This window comes from Sceloporus undulatus, chromosome 3 (assembly GCF_019175285.1).
Source record: "Sceloporus undulatus isolate JIND9_A2432 ecotype Alabama chromosome 3, SceUnd_v1.1, whole genome shotgun sequence".
NCBI lineage: Eukaryota > Metazoa > Chordata > Lepidosauria > Squamata > Phrynosomatidae > Sceloporus > Sceloporus undulatus.
Window position 1 is genome coordinate 244,022,038 of NC_056524.1, and position 18,502 is coordinate 244,040,539.

Below are 18,502 nucleotides of genomic sequence, written 5' to 3' on the forward strand. Positions count from 1 at the left end.
CAGATTTGGAATTATTACAAGTGTAGTTGAACCAAAATATAATAAAACCCTTAAACAGGACACATGATGAAAAGTAACAATGGAAGCCCACTATCTGTGAATCATGGATGCCCCATTTTCTTTAGTATCAGATAGGCATTAAAGCTCAGGGCACTTGTTCAGAACACTCCCATTATTGAGGAGAAGCAGGTTGGCACTCAGGGTGAATATAGGATACCCTGACTATGTACCAAAGGTTTTGAATCTGAGGCAATTTTTCACCACAAAAAAGAAGAAAAACTACTGATATTTGAACTGTTTCCTAAGCCCATGAACTGGTTTCTTTTTTTTTTCTTGCCCTCCTTGCTCCTTCAATTTAATCTTTGTTTTTAAAAATTAAAGATTTTGCTGTTAATATTGAAACAGAAAATGTGCTTAATATTCATTTCAGCACATTTTGTAGATTTCAAAAATTGTCTTCTCACTAGTATTCAGAGACAGATTATGGCTACCACATCAACGTGGTGCGGAATCCATTCCCAGCATAAGCTTTAAACTATCCAGTACACTGAATGTATGTTGGGGATAGAGTTCTCAACATCCTGGATAACTCCTGTAAAGTGTAGATGAATATCAAGAATGAACTAACTATCCCATGGAAGCAACTAGGCCACCATTGCTTATATTGGTGTATGGTTTTGGAGTGTTTACTATTATCATCATCTCACAGGAACAAGTATTTATGAATACCTTCCTGTCTCGGTTTTTTTGCTCATTACAAAAGCATCAATTTGAAGTCAGGTGATTACACTTTTGAAGGAGGGAATCAAAAGGTAGCTACATGTTCTTAAATCACCTAGAAATGATTGGGAAAGGAAGGCAGAGACTGCCTTCAGTGCAGTATTTTTGTGGTGACTCACAGCTGTACCAAATCCTATTATACATGCACTGCAAATACAGGACATCAGGACCTACTGCATCTATTTCATGCAAACAGTAACCAATCTGTTTTGTATAGTTTCCACACACAAGAAAGGAGAGGGGAAAAAAAAGAAATTTTACAACATCTATTTACATCCTCTTTGATCGAAATGGACACATTAATCCATGACATAGACAGAAAAATACATTTCTGAGTAATTTAAATGCTAATGGCTACAATGCTTACTGATAATCCTTCATTCAGTGGGAAAGTTTGTAAACAATGAAAATGTACAAATATACAATTTACAGTCTCAGGAGAAAATAAATTTCTGGCTTATCATCTTCTCTTGGCTTGGTCTCCAAAACTGAATCATCCATACAAAACCGATCACTGTATCCAAACCGCAATGATGTGCATGCACCTTCTGGTACTCCTCGACCTTCTACATCATCTGCACTGAAGTTATCCAAATAGCTTGCTATGTAAGAGCCAGTGGAATGCCTGTTGATAACATGAGGAGGCACCGAGGGCTTATTTCGAAGGACTACCCCAGCTACACTGCTGCCATTATTAGAAAGCTTTTGTTTGCTGGCTTCTTGTCGCTCCTTGGCACGGCTAGCAATGTTTCGCACTCTGCTTTGACTCCTGGATGACAGCTTTCGAACCAACATTTTAGGGCAATCATCATTTTGTTTAGAACAGAAAGATTGGCAACCATCCTCCTGATCAAAAGACACTAGTTTCCTCAGCTGTTCTGTCAGAGCATCGGTAGTCTGAGGTTTCTTTGCCTTTAGTGTAGCCACCATTTTGTCTCTCATGCCAGATGTAATAAAACCTCTACTAATGTACTTGTATTTACTCTCAAAATTACAAGAGATGTCTTCTGAGGTCAAATCTCCAAGACTTTTGGATTTACAAGGGCTTGGTTGTTTCTGAGTTGGAGGAGAAGGCAAAGGTAGAGCATTCTTGGGCATACTGGCTGTTTGGGAGATGTTTAACAATTCATTTTGCATGTCTGAAATTTGAAAGTAATTATTGTACAAAAGATCAACATTTTGATGTTTTGAGTAAGGAAGGTATTGTTTCTTTTCTTTCTTAAACTTGAAATCTTCAACCTGGTTGGCACTGTGCATGTCCATGCTGTTTAGATGTTCACAGATAGTTTTGTTATAGTACAGAGTGTCCTGATTATGCTTAAGTTTCAAAGGAGAAGCAAGTTGACTCATATCTTCTCTCTTATATTCATAGGTAGTGATCAAGAGGTCTTGTAATCCCCCATCAACTTCCATTAAACTGCTACCTGCAGAATTTGCACAGGGAAGAGGGACAAATATTGTATGCTCCATGTCTGAGGTGTCTGAAAAGAAGGAATTATTGTCGCTGAAAGATTCCCAGTTTGTTCTACACTTCCTTTTGGGGTCTGATTTCAGCAGAATAGCAGGCGAAATGCAGGAAGAGAGAGTACCAGTATCTTCTATGCAGTGGTTTACATTCTCACAATCAAGCTTGTCTACTTGGGAAGAGGTTGGAGAAATAGAAGCTTCATGAATAATTGTGTACGGCGAACACTCTGTTGTCCCAGGGGTTGATATTATAGTCATTTCTGGTGTTGAATATGCTGGCAGCTCAACCAGTGTCACATTAGAAGACTTGCAATCAGGCATTTTATTCTGATCACATGTCAACATATGTGGTGGATGTGTAAGCTTCATATTAACGATCTGTTTGTTAATTCCAGGAGGACTGGACACAACAGTCAAATTAGTTTGATCATTTATAATAACAGACTGATCTATCAGTGCTGATACAGCACTCAGATCACTTTCATCAGTTAAAGAGACCTCACTGATAAGGTGAGAAATTTCAGTATCTTGTATGGCTGGTGTGGAATGAAAGTCATGGACATCATAACAGTCAGAAGACAATGGGTCATCTATCGATAAATCAGTAATAATGCTATTGACAGGTGTGTGAGATTTGATAATAGTCTCTTCATGTCCTTGAGGAACAGAGTTGTCTGCTACTTTTTTCTCTTCTTTGGACACTGTAATGTCCCCCAATGTCTTTTGATCCACACAACATACACCTTCATTCTCTTCTTTTTCCGATTCCTCCTTTATAGGAACAGACTCACTGGAATCATTACTCTTCCAGTACTCAGTGGAGAAATAAGTTTCAGCTATCCCAGTCGCAAAGTCTAGGCTGCCTGGTTTTTCATAAGCATGTAAAGTTGGATAATTATCAGTCTTGGGAACAACTTTTTCAAATGAAGGTGCAAATGCTGTAAAAGATGAATCTTTCTCAGAAGAAGAAACTGCTTCTTTCAGATCTGTGTGGTCTTCACTTCTAGTATTTTTACTTTTTGCTAAATTGAGTTAAACATAAACAAAGAAAAACTCTGGTTAGATATACTGCATGTGACTATTTTGTCTAGAAACAGACAAATGGAAAATGTGAAACTGGTCACCACTGTGAGAGGACTTAATTATGGGGTTGTGCAAGCTTAGTATAAATTATTAATGTGATGTAAAGAAATGAGAAAAAAATATAGTTGGAGGCATTTCATTGAAGCTTTTCTTTAATGTTTATTACATCTTTACAGATGTAATAGTAGTTGTAAAGAATGTCAATGAGGTACCATAGTCTGGACATGTGACGTTACCTTCAGATGTGTTCCTATTCAGATTTGTACTACAAAGAAGCATGGCAAACAAAGATAGAACAAAACAGCTCTGTTAAAACACCATCTGCAAAGAGGAGAGGCATGCTTATCAGAACTCTTGAATTACACATCCCACATCAGGACTTCACAGAAAATCTCCTGGATTTCTAATAGCATACATTCATTGAAAGAACTGGATTTTTCAATTCTACTGGTACATGTTGTTTCTTTCTGTGGCCAAAACTATATTGTTTCTTTCTGTAGCCCCAACTACAGTAGATTCAGTAAACCAATGTGATTTACATAAAATGCTGACTACCATTTAACAACTGATTCAGTTTAGTTGTAGCTAGGTCTGTAACTGCTTACTTACTATTCTAGGATGTAGCTTCCCCTCCCATCAAGAAACCCAGCATTGCCATTTTCATGCCACCATAAACAGGTGAGAAGTAGATGGGAGTAAAGGAATTCAGCAGGAGTGGGAGCATGGAGGCTGCACAAACTGTGTCTAGGGCAGAAGTGGGCAAAGTATAGGTTTTGGGCTACATGTCCTCCCCAGGGCTGTTTTTCTTGTCTCTCGTTAGTCAAAAGCATGTTTGCCAATTTGTGTGTGTGTGTGTAGGAGTCTTGGGGGCATTTTTACAATGTTTTGCAAAATTTTTGACATAGAGGAGGCCTCTTTTAAAACCAGAAATAAAAAATGATTTCTCATCACTTCCTGTTTCTAAAAAAAGGGGGGACTCCTCTGACCCTAAAACATGGCAAAAATGCCACTCGCGTCTCCTAGACATTTTTTTTCTCTTGATAAGACAGTGTTGGGACATTTCAGGGCATTTTCTTATAGCCTTCGGTGGTCAGAGGATGTGGTGGGGAGTGCAGCCTTCCAAGGTCTCCTGGGGGACTAATGTGGCCTTCTAGCCTTCCACAGTTGCCCACGCCTTGTCCAAAGGCTGTACTTGACCTAAAAGGATGACTTTAAATTAAGCAGTTCAAAGACTGCAGTGAAACATGCCAGTCTTTATGAGCAGCACTGCATGATCTCTAGTGAGATAAGACAGTTACCAATTTGTGAAAAGCAGAATCTAAGAAATATGATCATATTATACCCTTATCAGAAAAAAATATGGAGTTTTTTTTCGTTCCTTACACAGGACTTTAACAAGAAAGCACCTCTCTGTCTTGTTAGCAGCAAAGAAAGCATAGATGAAAAGTTTTAGAACAAGTTAGCAGAATGGGAAAGTTTACAAATACAATTGCATTCATTGCCAAATATTCCTAATACCTGGGTTCTATTATAGCTTTAGCTATGTAAAAGATTAAATAAAACAGAATTTGACTGTTTAAAGTGAATTCAGTTTTTCACAATCTGGTGGAGATTATCTATTAGAAAAAACAAAATAGTGAAGTCTTTTTGCATTCACATAGCTTGATTCTGTAGGAATCAATGGTCGATCTCTGCTTATGATATATTGAAAGTTTGTTCTCCAGTCCTGAATGCAAAAAGATTCATGTTTTCATTTCCTCATGCTAAATGATCTGATTATTTCCTAGATAAGCCTTCTTCAAACTAATATCCTCCAGCCACGTTGGACATACGGGCTAGTTTGGGGAAGATGGAGCAGTTCAACTCATTTGGAGGCTGCCAAGTTGAGGAAAAACAAAGGAAAGAAAAACTGGGGAGCACCCAATATAATCAGCAGAAAATATGGAACATGCCCCAAGGTGCTCAATGGATAAATGTTTTATTAATTAAAAATCCAATACATTTCAACCTGTATATGCTTTCCAATGCTTTCTTCAGGGGCTGTTTCAAATTTAATTCCAAAGCTTTCTGACGTCAGACCTCTCACACTTTTATTTCAGTAAATTGTGTGACAGTTTTATAAGGCTGTGGAGAGCATACGCAGGCAAAAATGTACAGTATTAGGCTTTTTATTAATAAACCATTCATCCACAGAGCGCCTTGAGACATGGCTCCTGTTTTCTGCCAAGGTGAGGAAGGCAAACCTAGATGTACAAAAGTGAAGGAACTTTGAAGGCTCACTCAGTCAAGGTAATGTACAGGCATATCTCAGTTAATGAAGTAGATGTGCTCCTGGACATTACTTCTTTAACAGAAAATTTTGTACCAGAGGCAGAAATAACATGGAAGGAATAAAGACAGCTTCCTAAGCTGCGAGAAAGAAGAGCAATTCAATATATTTCAGGAAACATTATTTAAAACTAATATGGATGTGTGAAATGAAACAACAAGGCGATGGAACCTTGTAAGTAAACAAAAACATTTTGAGCCATTTGCAGACCACCTCATGGCCACTTCCAAAATGCAAGGATGTCTGCCTTGCCTTTTTCTTTCTTTTATCACATAGCATCTCACTGTAGCAAGCTAAAGCTCTGAACACAGTTCTCCAAGGCTTCTGCTGAAGGACTCAATGGAGTCACTGAAAATCTGAACACAAAGAATTAATCTATACCTTACTGATTGGGGGGCGGGGGGAGGCTTTGGCAATTCTTTCCAACCACACCCCATCTTTGTCACTGTCTCTGTCCACACACAGTTAATCTGCTCAAAGCTTTAAATGCATTTATTTTAATTCCTGTAAACCTTTGTTAGCAACCTAAAATAACTGCTGTCCTGTCTGATCCATCATTAACCATAGTTCATAGCTATAATTTCAAGCACGATTAGGGGCTGGCACCACTGTAAGGCTTTTCTCTTCCACTGACTGGGGAAGAATGGGAAGGGGCTCATTTTTCATCATGTGTGTCCAGAAATCTTCATAAAAAGCTTTGTTACCAGAGGCTTTGCCAACTGAAGTATGTTGTAGTATGGTAAGAGACAAAGGTTTCAACTGCTTGTCACTCTAGAAACAACCAGATCAGGAAATCAGATCATCTTTCATATCTAGCAAATCTGATACATTATCTGTATGCAAGTCCAAACTGCAAGGCCACAAAGCAGCTTTCATTATGGTTGTCACAGAATTCACTGTCTTTACGAATGGAGCATTCTACCCTTGAGGAGTTTCCTAATGTCACAGACCAGTTAAGATTTAATACTGAGATCTTCTGATACTACTGGAAGAGGCCTTTCACACCTAAAACCTAGAAATGTGTATTTGAAAATGAGGTAGGTAAACAAGTGTTTATCGTTAGCTCAACTGGCACCAAGCACAATGGGTGAAAAACACCCTCACAACTAATTATTCAATCAGCCCTTTTGTACTGAAGGGTACTCCTCAGAACAAAGTCATTTGAACTGAGAAGTTCTGGTCTCCCCAGTCCTCAAAACTGGCATGTGCACTCTTGCAATGGTGCAGGGATTTGTGTCACTGTGGAATGGTAGAGAAAACCCCTCTTCATAATTCTCTCTTATTAAAATAAGCAGAGTGAATCCCTGTATTTGAACTGCTTGGTGCTAGCACAGAAATCATTCAGGTGTTGCTTGCCATGAATCCCATTTTACTTAGTGCATGGGAGGAGGTGTGCAGCCTTCCAGGTATCACTGAGCTGGAGCTCCCAGCACTCCTAACCACTGACTATGCTGGATACAGCTGCTGGAAGCTGCAGTCCTTGAGAACTGCAGAATTTCCACTCTCGGTTTAGAGGTATGTCCCATATAGAGGACATAAAAGTTTCCAGAGGTGGAAAATCAAGTCAGTAAAAATGTCATAGATTGATTACCTTTTGAAGGAACTTACCAGAGGTGTTTTCTTTTTTATTATCAGTGATAGCGGTGGCATTCTGATCTGGTGGTGGCAATCCTGCCAAAAGATACTTGTCAACTGGCATGGAGATGGGACGTGCTTGCAAGCTCCTACTTGTACGTCTTAGAACTCCTTCTTTGTCCTTCAAGTCTGCCACCTCTGACACACTCTCCTTAAGTTCAGTGGCTTCCTGAAAGCCCATTTTGCTCTTCTTCCTGCCCTTTGCTGGAGCACTGGCTGTGCGGCGTAGAAATCGTTCCCCAATTGACCTTTTTCGAACATAGACACCACCGTTTTCCACAGAACTGTGTTTGGGGTTCTTGTTGAAAAGACCTCGGAGTCCTATCAGTTGCTTGTTCTAAAAAAAAAATGAAATAGGAAAAGGGAAGGAAATACTACAGGTTTTTGAAAACATAGCCTACTTCACAGCAACACATATCTAAACTGCTGCATGTGCACATTACCTGGAGAATGAGTAAAAAGAACCTCAAGCAAGCAAACAAACAAACAGCTACCAACCCAAAGAAACCCACATCAAATTGAGGAGAAAACAAGCACAGCTCACCATGAGTTCATGCACGTATGAAAGAATCTCTCTTCATCAGGAAGGTAGCCTGCCATGATAGCTAAGGAGCTTTACAAGAGACTTCCTAATCACACATGACAAGCTTGCAAGAAATGTCCTGGAGTGAGAGGCTGACCTGCCCAAAGGGACAGAGTTTTATGACATGGGCCACTTCAAAGCAGCAGCACACCATTTCAAACTTTTGATGGGAAATGAAGTGACATGGCAGTTATAGATCATGCGGTTCAGAATGGTTCTGCGGGGGGGGAAAGGTTGCCCAGCAAATGCAGAAATGCATGCTAAATAAAAGCTACCTTTGTGGCTCCTAGAAAGTGCATTATAGTATAACTTGGATTGAGGATTAAGGGACTCCACTGAAAGGCAAAGAAAGGCAGACATGTCGAACTAATTTCTACAACTCAATCACAACAGAACAAAGTGGTGCATCAAGTGTTTGCCAGAGATCAGCCATCTCTAATCTGGCACCTCCATGTGTGTTGGACTACAACTCCCAAGTGCTCCCAACGAGCATGGGGCTAGTTTCAATGTTATACTGGATTGGGTCTGATATTTCACTGCTTCCTTCAGGTAGAACAGTCCAATTATCCTAGGGCAGGCAGCAAAGTGAGACATGGTGCATCTTGTTACATCCTTCATTTCCTAGTGACATTAGTTTCAGCCCAAAGGTTGAAATATGGAATACAAACAAACAAACAAGCTTCATTTATATACCGCTTCATACTGCCTAAGCAATGTCTAAGCAGTTTACAACTGTAAGCTAATTGCCCCCAACAATCTGGGTACTCATTTTGTCAACCTTGGAAGGATGCAAGCCTGAGTCGAGCTTGAGCCCTTTTGCTGGTCTTGAACTCGCAACCTTATGGTTTTGAGTGAGTGGCTGCAGTACAGGCATTTAACCGCTGCACCACCAGGGCAGTGTTCATACCATTTGTTCATATTTATACACACATGTATATGTGTGCACACACATCAAGAACAACCAGAAAGGGGAGGATGGAACTGAAGGTGCACCAAGTGAGGTGTCACTTTCTCCATGTAGCTAGCTATGCTCAGGCTCATCAACATGGCAGAGTTACTACATATGGAAACCACCCTACAGAGTTGTAAAGAGTGTATGACTGTCTAGTCAGCTCAAAGCACTTTGGAAGAATGGGAAGTCCTTTCTTTTAGAAATCACCAATGAAGAAGGTTCCATAGCACCAAGCACCTTGCTACATCTTTTGAATTATTTTACAATTACAAAAGCTCTCATCCTTTTCTAATCTAAATGCTGCCTTGAGCCCCAATTAAGAGGAAAGGAAAGGGTATAAATAAATTGATTTCAAGTATTTTGTTTGTTTTTCTAGTGAAGAATAAGAATTTTTACTTTGTCCTGTTGCTTTCTGAGAGTGAAAACATGTTTGGGGAGCATTTTAGAAGTTTTCTTTTTTTTTAAAGGAGGCCTTTTCCTTACTTGTTAATTTTTTTTTTCCAAAATAGGAAATCTTATGTAACTAGTGATGTTAACAAGAAAAACAAGGTAACAATTTTTGTAAATATTTCTACTACAATTCATCTTTCTATACAGATAGAGCTACAGATGCTCTAGCCCAGTAGTTCCCAAATTTTGGTCCTCCAAGTGTTTGGGGCTTGGCCAGCTTGGCCAACAGTCAGGAATTCTAAGACTTGATGTCAAAAACATCTGAAGAACCAAAGTTTGGGTACCACTGCACCTTTTTTCTCACTGAAACTGAAATCATCCTAACCCTAACCCTAAACCAGGGAATGGCACAACTGCTACCTAACTCTCACTTTTTAAAAAAAGAAATGAGAGGACTCTCCATTCCCCCAGATAGCACAGGGGGGAGGTTTTTCTACCACCACCCCAGCATGTTTTAGACCCAAGTGATAACTGTTATTCGAACAAGAAGTGACTGGAGGTCACTTCTGGGCTTCAGAAAAAGGATCCACTTGCCTAGTGCTAGTAAAATATTCATTTAAGACAGGCATTAAAAGAGAAAGCTTCACAGAAATAACTTTTTGCCATTTTAAAACTGGAAGCAAGTTTTAAAATTTCCCATCTTCTAAAAAAATGAGGCAATAGCAGCAAGCTTTGTTGCATTAAAATTAATTCAAACCAAGCTGCAAAGAAAAAAATTGCCTTTTGAAGCAAGCAAACAGAAGACCCAGCTAAAACTGCTGTGTATTTTCATAAAATTGATGAGAAATGAATGCCATACAGCCTTATTCTCTCCTAAGTATCAGTGTCTGCTTCCTTTCCCGTCCCAAACCTTGCAAAACAGAAGAAGTGGTTCCCTTTCTTGCAAACAATTTGCATAAAAAGAACCAGCTAATTTCATTTTTTAAAAAAAAAACAAGAAAAGCTGCAAGGCAGTATGTGGAAGACAGATTAATGAGAAAAGAACAGCTGGAATAGGCTACTTTTATGGACTACAAGGATCTTCTCCCAGCATAGCCAGTGGCCATGCTGCTGTGGAAATTCAAAGAGTAACAGTGTGGGGGAGGGGGATACTTTACCAAAGGTTTGGGAAGGAGAGACAGCAATTTAGCACTTAAGGCACCATATCTTGTTTAGTACGAAGCTTAACTGGGAGCACATGCTTTGCATTGTGTCTCTTTGTGCATCACTGGTACATAAAATTTTAAAGCACGTTGATAAAGAACCATTTCTTATTTTGAAACCACAGCTCCAATGGCACCTGAACAATATAAATACCTGAAGAAACATCAGGCATTGAAGCTTTAACACTTTAAGAGTTAAAGCAGCAGAGCTCTGGTCTATGATAAGAGATTACTGGCGTTTCACCCCTATACGTTTTCAAATTACTATGGAAATCACCACCAGATCACTCCTCATTGCTCCATGCCCAATGGGGGCTGTATTTTCCACTGCACCTGAAAGCAGCAGTGTATAGCCTACATGACACACAGCTCTCTGCTCCAATACTTTGCTGTTGCTTGCCAGCATCTGCAGCCTGAAGCAACTGCTACACTCTGACAAATGGCAGGGATGGCTGTTTAAGATGCAATAGTGTTCATTAAATGTATGGCTCTGCAAAGTCATTTTTACTACAGTTCCCAAAATCCCCAACCAGCATGGCTACTGGTCATACTGGCAGGTGGATTTTGGGAGCTGATCCTGTTCTAGTTAAGACTTACCTTGTTTCCACAAATCTGAAAGCAACATGGAAATGTAGTTTCCTCTAGAAGAACTGGAAGCACCGGCCATACAGGCGGGGGGATTCTGTGAGGTATAGACCCCAAAAAATAACTTTTCTGAAGTTCCAATTAACCATGAGAACTTGTCCAATCTAATGCTTCATTTGCCATCTGCTTTGTAACTGATTTTTCTGATATACCTCTTACCATTAGTGTCCTTACGGCAGATGATTTGGGGATAGTTTAGAGAAGAGCTATTGCATGTATTATTTCCCAATTTGGGAACTGTGTTGTTTTTTTAAAAAAATAGTAGGAAAAAATATGTCTTTCAAAATGTTTTGGATAAAATAAATTCCAAATAAAAGCAACAATATAGGCAACAGAAATACAGTAGGTCCAATCTTACCTTTCCATAAATATCATTGATTGTTATATGAACAAATATAGATGCTTCAGTTAGTCCCTCCAAATAAACATGACGGTAGCCTGGTGAAAATGAAAGCCAACAATTAGTATTTTACATAACAAGTTGTCACCCCTATGACATGGTAATAAATGGCAGTCCTAGTTTAGGCCTGGGTTAGGTGACTGGAGCGAGACTCATACTTCAGGCTTGTATAAAGTTCCCATCTGTTTCAAAAATGTGAAGAGAATGAAAGCATTCACTCTGTGTTTAGTACAAGTCATGGTTCCACATTCCACATTAAGGAATGAGTGCTTGTTCTAACCAAAGTAACCTGACTAACCAGAATCTTGTTCTAACCAAAGTAACCTAACTAACCAGTTTGATCCTGATTTGCTTAGACTATTCTTGGTTAGGGGAAAAAACTGGTTCCACAAATCTGAAAGTAACGTGGAATTGTGATATAATGAAAACAGAAGCTTTCAAACCTGTCCTCTTGCATGAACAGGAAATAGATATAAGTCTGAGGACTGGGGCTACTAATTCCTGTAAACCAGGGATGGGCAGGTTGTGGGGACAGCCTATTGCTGTGGCCCACTCAACCAAGTAAGAATTTTGTTAATGGTTTTTAAAATTTATTTTACAGCTGAAGTCTAAAGCAGTGGTTCCCGACCTTTCTAATGCCGCAACCCTTTCATGCAGTTCCTCATGTTGTGGTGACCCACCTACCATAAAATTATTTTTGTTTCTACTTCATAACTTTAATTTTGCTACTGTTATGAACTATATTTTCATTGTTACAAATTGAACATAAGTAAAGCACAGTGGTTAATCAAATAAACAGCCTCAGAGGATGGCAATGGCCAACCCCCTCTGAAGAAACCTGTCCAGAAAGCCCCAGGATAGGTTTGCCTTGAGCCTTGGACAAGAAGCCACACTCTCTCAGCCTCAGAGGATGGCAATGGCCAGCCCCTCTGAAGAAACCTGTCCAGAAAGCCCCAGGATAGGTTTGCCTTGAGCCTTGGACAAGAAGCCACACTCTCTCAGCCTCAGAGGATGGCAATGGCCAGCCCCCTCTGAAGGAATCTATCCAGAAAGGCCCAGTATAGGTTTGCCTTGAGCCTTGGGCAAGGGGCCACACTCTCTCAGCCTCAGAGGATGGCAATGGCCACCCCCCTCTGAAGAAACCTGTCCAGAAAGCCCCATCATAGAGGGGCAGAGGGGTAGTGGTTCAAAGTGAAACTGGAACGCATTGGCTGTGCTGTCTTTCTTCCATTTTGCAGAGCTCTATGTTCCTGAGGGAGGGAGGAAAGGGGACGCTGAGTGCAGTTGCTGAGCTACTGAGGGGCCTGGGAGGTGGCTGTTGCTTTAATGAGCTGAGATTGGAGGCCCTTTGTTTTTGAAGTGGTGCTCTGAGGGGGGTCCCTGGTGACCCCTGTGAAAGTTTAATTCGACCCCCAAAGGGGTCCCAATCCCCAGGTTGGGAACCACTGGTCTAAAAGAAAATTGCTATAAGCGAATGGAGGTGGGGCTTACTGTAAAGGAGAGTTAACTCAGCTAAATATTTTTGGTGTGGTTTTGGAGCGTGTGTTGCAGGCCACCAAAACAACATGGGGTGCCTGTTACCGCCCTTGTTATACAACCGAAGCATAAGATTTCAAACTAGGAAGGCTTATGTACAGTACTGGTTTTTCAAAACCAGTTCTCTCTCTCTCTCTCTCTCTCTCTCTCTCTCTGGAACCTTTAATTGAAGAAACAGTGAAAGAACACTCTTAGCCACTACTGAGGGCTGAAAAACTAGAAACAGCAACAGATCTCAAACTTTCAAGCCTGAAAAATTAAGACAATAGACACCACAGACAACATGATCACAAAGTTTCCCACATGTAATTCCTTCAGTTGTCTAGACTTAGTTTCCAACCCTCATGAGGGCTGTTGTTTCCTTTTAGCTCTCAATAATAATAATAATAATAATAATAATAATAATAATAATAATAATATATTTATATCCCACCCCTTGAGGTCAATCGGGGCGGCTAACAGCAATAAAATACAATACATTGTACATCAAAATTCCCTCCCCCCCTTAAAAAATTATTAAATCAATTATAATTAAAACCAACAAATTAAACAACATTAACACATAAACATTATTACAAGACAAAAACAAAACAGAACAAAACAAAACAAAATAAATAAAACAGTAAACTACGGTAGCATTTCCAGGGAGGACCTTGGGGACTCTCATGAGAAGAGGGTTCCTGAGGCCGGGGTTATCTATCCCGGAAAGGCCTGCCGGAAGAGATCCATCTTGATAGCCTTTTTAAAGCTGTATAAAGATGTCAATTGACGGAACTCGTCCAGCAGGTCGTTCCATAATCTGGGGGCAACAACAGAAAAAGCCCTCTGGGAGGTAGCCGAAAGCCTAGATCTTTGAGGCTGCAGCAAATTCCTCCCAAAGGACTGGAGTGTGCGGGGAGGATTATATGGGAGGATGTATGTCTTTGCACTGCCAAGTCCATACCTTAAGGACATATAACAGCAAAGAAGTTTAAACTGACTACCCTCCTACCCAACAAACCCATACGAAGAGACATTTTGTCATCTCATTTGTACTACCAAATTCTGGACTTCCTGACAAAAAGACACCGTTTAAAAATGCACTAACCCGGCATAAGGCTGCTAAAGGCCACTGTTCTTTGCCCCACAAAGTCCCGTCCAATAGGATCATGATCCCAAACAAGAAACCGAACCAATGCTATTTCAGGCATGTGGATGGTGAAGCTGAGTGTTTCTTCCCAAACAGGATTAAAGCCTAGGAAAAGCAAACAATAAAAAGTGAAAAGCAAAGAAGGGGAGAAAAGCCATATACATTTATTTTTATCTTACAATTATTGTTTTTGTTTACTGCATTTCAGAAATAAAACTCAATGTTCATCTAGTAAATATTTTAAGGGTTCCATGCTAAAATCACAAAGGGGGCTGGAAAATATGGCATCTCAGCCGTATCCCCATCCCCCCCCCCCCAAAAAAAAATATTGGCCTTTCCTGTTATGATTCACCTTGTCTTCCCTTTAAAAATTCCCCTTAAAAATTAAGCAGCAATTTCACCCACTTAGTAAATCTCCATCAGAAGATGGCAAACATGATGTCACACTGTTCTTCACTCCACCTAGAGCAGCAGCAGTTTGTCATTCCAGAATATTTTGACCAGAGAGCAGAAAAACACGGAAGTTCAAAAGTGAAAACAATGTCACCCACAAGAAGAAAGCTGCAAAGCTTGATAAAGGAACAGCAATTATTTATTAACCTGACACTGGTGAAGAAAAGTGATCAATACCCATTTTGACAGAAAGGGATGACATTTTTTGTTAGTCTTTTTGAACTGTTTGTCATGCCTTTGAGCATCATGTTACCTAACCAAAATGTAGAGTGTCTTTGTTTTCTATCTCCTGTGAGAGAGGCTTCAGTAATTGCTTGGTACTATCCTTGCCAATAAATCCTGGTAAGAATGAAATTCTTACTCGGTATCTGCTCTCCTCATTATTTACAGTACTTGCTCCTCTTTGTAACAGCTGTCTTAAGTCAATCATTCTGACCATATCTGCTTAAATGAATGTCAGATTCTGCCAACATGACATATTGCTGTCTTTGATGGTTGAGGGGGTGAGTTCTCCTTCACTGGAGGTATTTATGAACAGGCAAGATAGCAGCCTGTCAGGGATGCTGTTGCAGATGGTGTACTGAGCATGGAATTAGACTAGATACCGAAGTTTCTTCTAATTCTGTGTTTAGCAATTAAGTGGGCCCTTTGCAGTCTGCATAGAATCTTTATGTGGTTTTTATGAAAGACAATTTCCCACTGTTCTAACACTGATTGATTATAGTATGTGTGATACACCACAGTGAAAAAGGAAAAAAAACTATTCAAAGCTCTCTTTGCAATCTGATACAAGTACAGAGCTCCTCACTAATTTCAGTGGAACTCCACTGAAGTTGGCAAGAAAGCATAGTGGTTTAGAATATTCTGGGTTTTTGGTTATGAGAAGTTCCAACAAACATTATGCAACATTGCATATAACCAGCAGTAAGAACCACTCCTGCAGACCTAAAGTATTCACAGTTTGGTCCACTTCATATCTTAGAAAATGGCTTCATACCTTAATGATTTCCCAGAAAGCATTTCCAAGAATGGCTCTCTATGATCTGAGATCCCTGTAATTTCCCTATTGTGATTCATCAAGACAATCTCCATTGGGAGACTGAAACCCTATCTCAGGAATGCTCAGTCTATATGTTGTGTGAATGCATCATTGGTAACAAAGCATGAATGACACATAAAGGATCTCCCTGAGATCCTAGTGCTGAATTTGTTTGACAGAACAGACAAAAAGGGATGAGCCTACAGGAAACCCCTTCCATACATTCCACACATACATCCTAGTTCAAATAGAGCTTCTGTCCAATTGAGTGAAGAATACCAAGGACTAAGCAAAACAGAAAGTTAGGAATATACAAATTTTGGCAATGAAGGTGTAAGAGTCTACTTTATTTATTTTATCCTGTACACAGTGACAAGCAGCAAAATAGATCAGTAGACCATGGGCTCAGATTATCAACTATCCTCTGCACTTTTAATCATACACTACCATGCGCAACATATTCTACAAATGAAACTATAAATTATATCTCTTACCATTATCATCTACGACTCTTGTCTGGTCTTTGCAGCAGTCAGCTGGTAACCCAATAATTTCAACCTCAACAAATGGATCGATTATCTGCTTGAGATATATTTAGAAGCAGGCGGGAAATCCAAAATATAAAATAATCAGATCACATTTTATAGATACACATGCATAACAATTGTTTCAGGATCATGCCAGATTAGATTACAATTATATTACTATAAGACTATAACCAGGGCATGCTGTATACAACCTTCTCTTGCAGTGTTAACCATGGAACTGATGCAGTATAGGACTGACTGACATCAGTGGAAATCTGGGTTAATGTTTTTGCTCCTCTATAGTGAGATAACTTTGGCCCATATTTTTGCAGCAGAGAACATAATTTGTACATCAGGGATAAGGGACCCTGGGCTCTGCAGATGTGAATGGACTCCAATTCCCATTACCCTGCCAGGATGACCAATGATCAGGAATGATGGAAACTCTCCATCATCTAATACAATTTGGAGTGCCACAGATTTCCTACCTCTCCTTTACTTCTATGGCCTCTCTCATTTAAAAAAAAAAACACCTCCAGTCAGCCAGCCAAGACCTTTTCCTGAGACCTTACAGAACTGCTACAAGACACAGTGGCCAGTAGTGGGTCCAATCACTAATATCTGAGTCACATATGTGAACATATTTAAGATATATAAAAGATATAACAGAGAGTGTGTTTGACTAATCTAGGAGATCCGAGTCCAAGTCCCTATTCAGCCAAAAAAATCACTGGGTGACCATGGAGCTCTGTCAGGCTAATCTTCTGGTTTGTGGTAAGGGCTCAGTGGAAAAGAGAACCACAAACTTTGCTTTGAACTCACAGGAAGGAAAGTGAGGTAGAGATAAAACAAATTATAACTACAACTGTTGTATTAAAGCACCCTGAAGGGATGGAAAGGTTTGCTGTTACGAAAACATGGGTGAATGTTGCGATTTATTTTTCTTTGAATAATGAGTAAGAAGAAGAGTTATAGAAGATAAGATTTGAGTCCGGCTTTAATAATAAATAATAGCTCAGTGCACTGTCAAACAAAATCCAAATTCTGCTGTTGCTTAAAAAAAAAAAAATCCAAACCAAGACAAAAATACCCAACTCCTTTTCTAGGCAATTTGTTCCTCTTGCCTTTTAAAAAAATAAATCTTTAAAATAAAAAATAAAATAAACATTAAAAAATAAAAAATAAAATAAACATTAAAAAATAAAATAAACATACATTAGTTCATTGCACTGCACTGTAATGAGAGAAAAGTTTATTAACATATATTTCCATCCCTTCATGATAGTATCCAAAATCTCATGAACGGTCAAAAGAAAATGCAGTAATGAGGTCAAGCATTCAGAAAAGACAGGAAAATGTTTTAAGCGTAAGTGGATTTTCTAGCTACAGAATCTGTAGCGTGAAGAGAGGTACCGGATCTTTGTATATTAACGTTATGAAATCTGTTTTAAAAAATCACAAATTACTGAGGCTTGCAAACTCTTTGAGTCTGAAATTATTAAGGACAGTTCCTCTAATTTACTAATATTAAATATATTGTTCATTTGATATTTTGTTGCTTCCTGCAATTAAAAATTAATAAGCAGTTTGCTCTTGATTAAGAGAGTGGCTATGAGCATGTGACACACATATTTTTAAAATGCTGTCTGCTACATGCATATTCATATGTAAAAGAGTGGAAGTTAACACAAGTTTTCTGTTTTTGATGTTCTGATTTTATACCATATCACCAATATCTTTTACCTCTCCTCTATCTCCTAACATGGAATCTGGCGGTTTTGGTAGCTGCTGTCCACTGATGATTTTGAGAATCAGTTGCTTCTTAGGGAATGCAGGAAGTGGATCCGCAGAATACGGACTGAATGTGCCTAAAGAGTGCAAAGAGTGTGGGAAAGTAAAGTGGTTTTAATAATGAATACTTCCTGCCTTATGAAACTCTAAAGATGGTATGCAAACATCAAACAATGAATGGGAACAAGGTGATGTAAAAATTTAACTTTTCAGTGACCTTCAATCTTAGCATTTTCATTTACATTTTTAGTTCTGAGTTTTCCAGGATATATTGGTACCTGCCTGCTAATCAAGACGACACCAAGCATTGCATACACAGAGTTCATCAGCCATGGTTCAAAGGTAAAATTCACAATAATAAGCACATGCAATAATTTTCAAAGCATCCTAATTCTGTTTGGTTCATTTGCAGTGGGCCCTTGGTGTCTGCTGGGGTTTGGTTCCAGGACCCCCTATGGATACCAAAATCCATGGATGCTCAAGTCCCATTATATACAATCATGACCCTTATATAAAATTGCAAAATCAAAGTTGGCTTTTTAGAATTTATATATTTTAAAA

At 39.3% G+C, this 18,502-nt stretch overlaps 1 protein-coding gene across 1 annotated transcript in view; it reads right to left on the reverse strand.

The window, feature by feature from the left end:
* Positions 1-1,031: 1,031 nt before the first annotated feature.
* Positions 1,032-18,502, reverse strand: part of PLCH1 (phospholipase C eta 1) — an 86,062-nt gene continuing 68,591 nt past the window's right edge. Inside the window, exons 13-19 of the mRNA XM_042458531.1 lie at positions 17,894-18,018; positions 16,118-16,202; positions 14,090-14,236; positions 11,425-11,504; positions 8,153-8,212; positions 7,268-7,631; positions 1,032-3,269 (exon numbers count right to left, since the gene is read on the reverse strand). Of these exons, the coding sequence (XP_042314465.1) occupies positions 1,207-3,269; positions 7,268-7,631; positions 8,153-8,212; positions 11,425-11,504; positions 14,090-14,236; positions 16,118-16,202; positions 17,894-18,018 (2,924 nt within the window). The 3' untranslated portion in view covers positions 1,032-1,206. The remainder of the gene's footprint in view (positions 3,270-7,267; positions 7,632-8,152; positions 8,213-11,424; positions 11,505-14,089; positions 14,237-16,117; positions 16,203-17,893; positions 18,019-18,502) is intronic.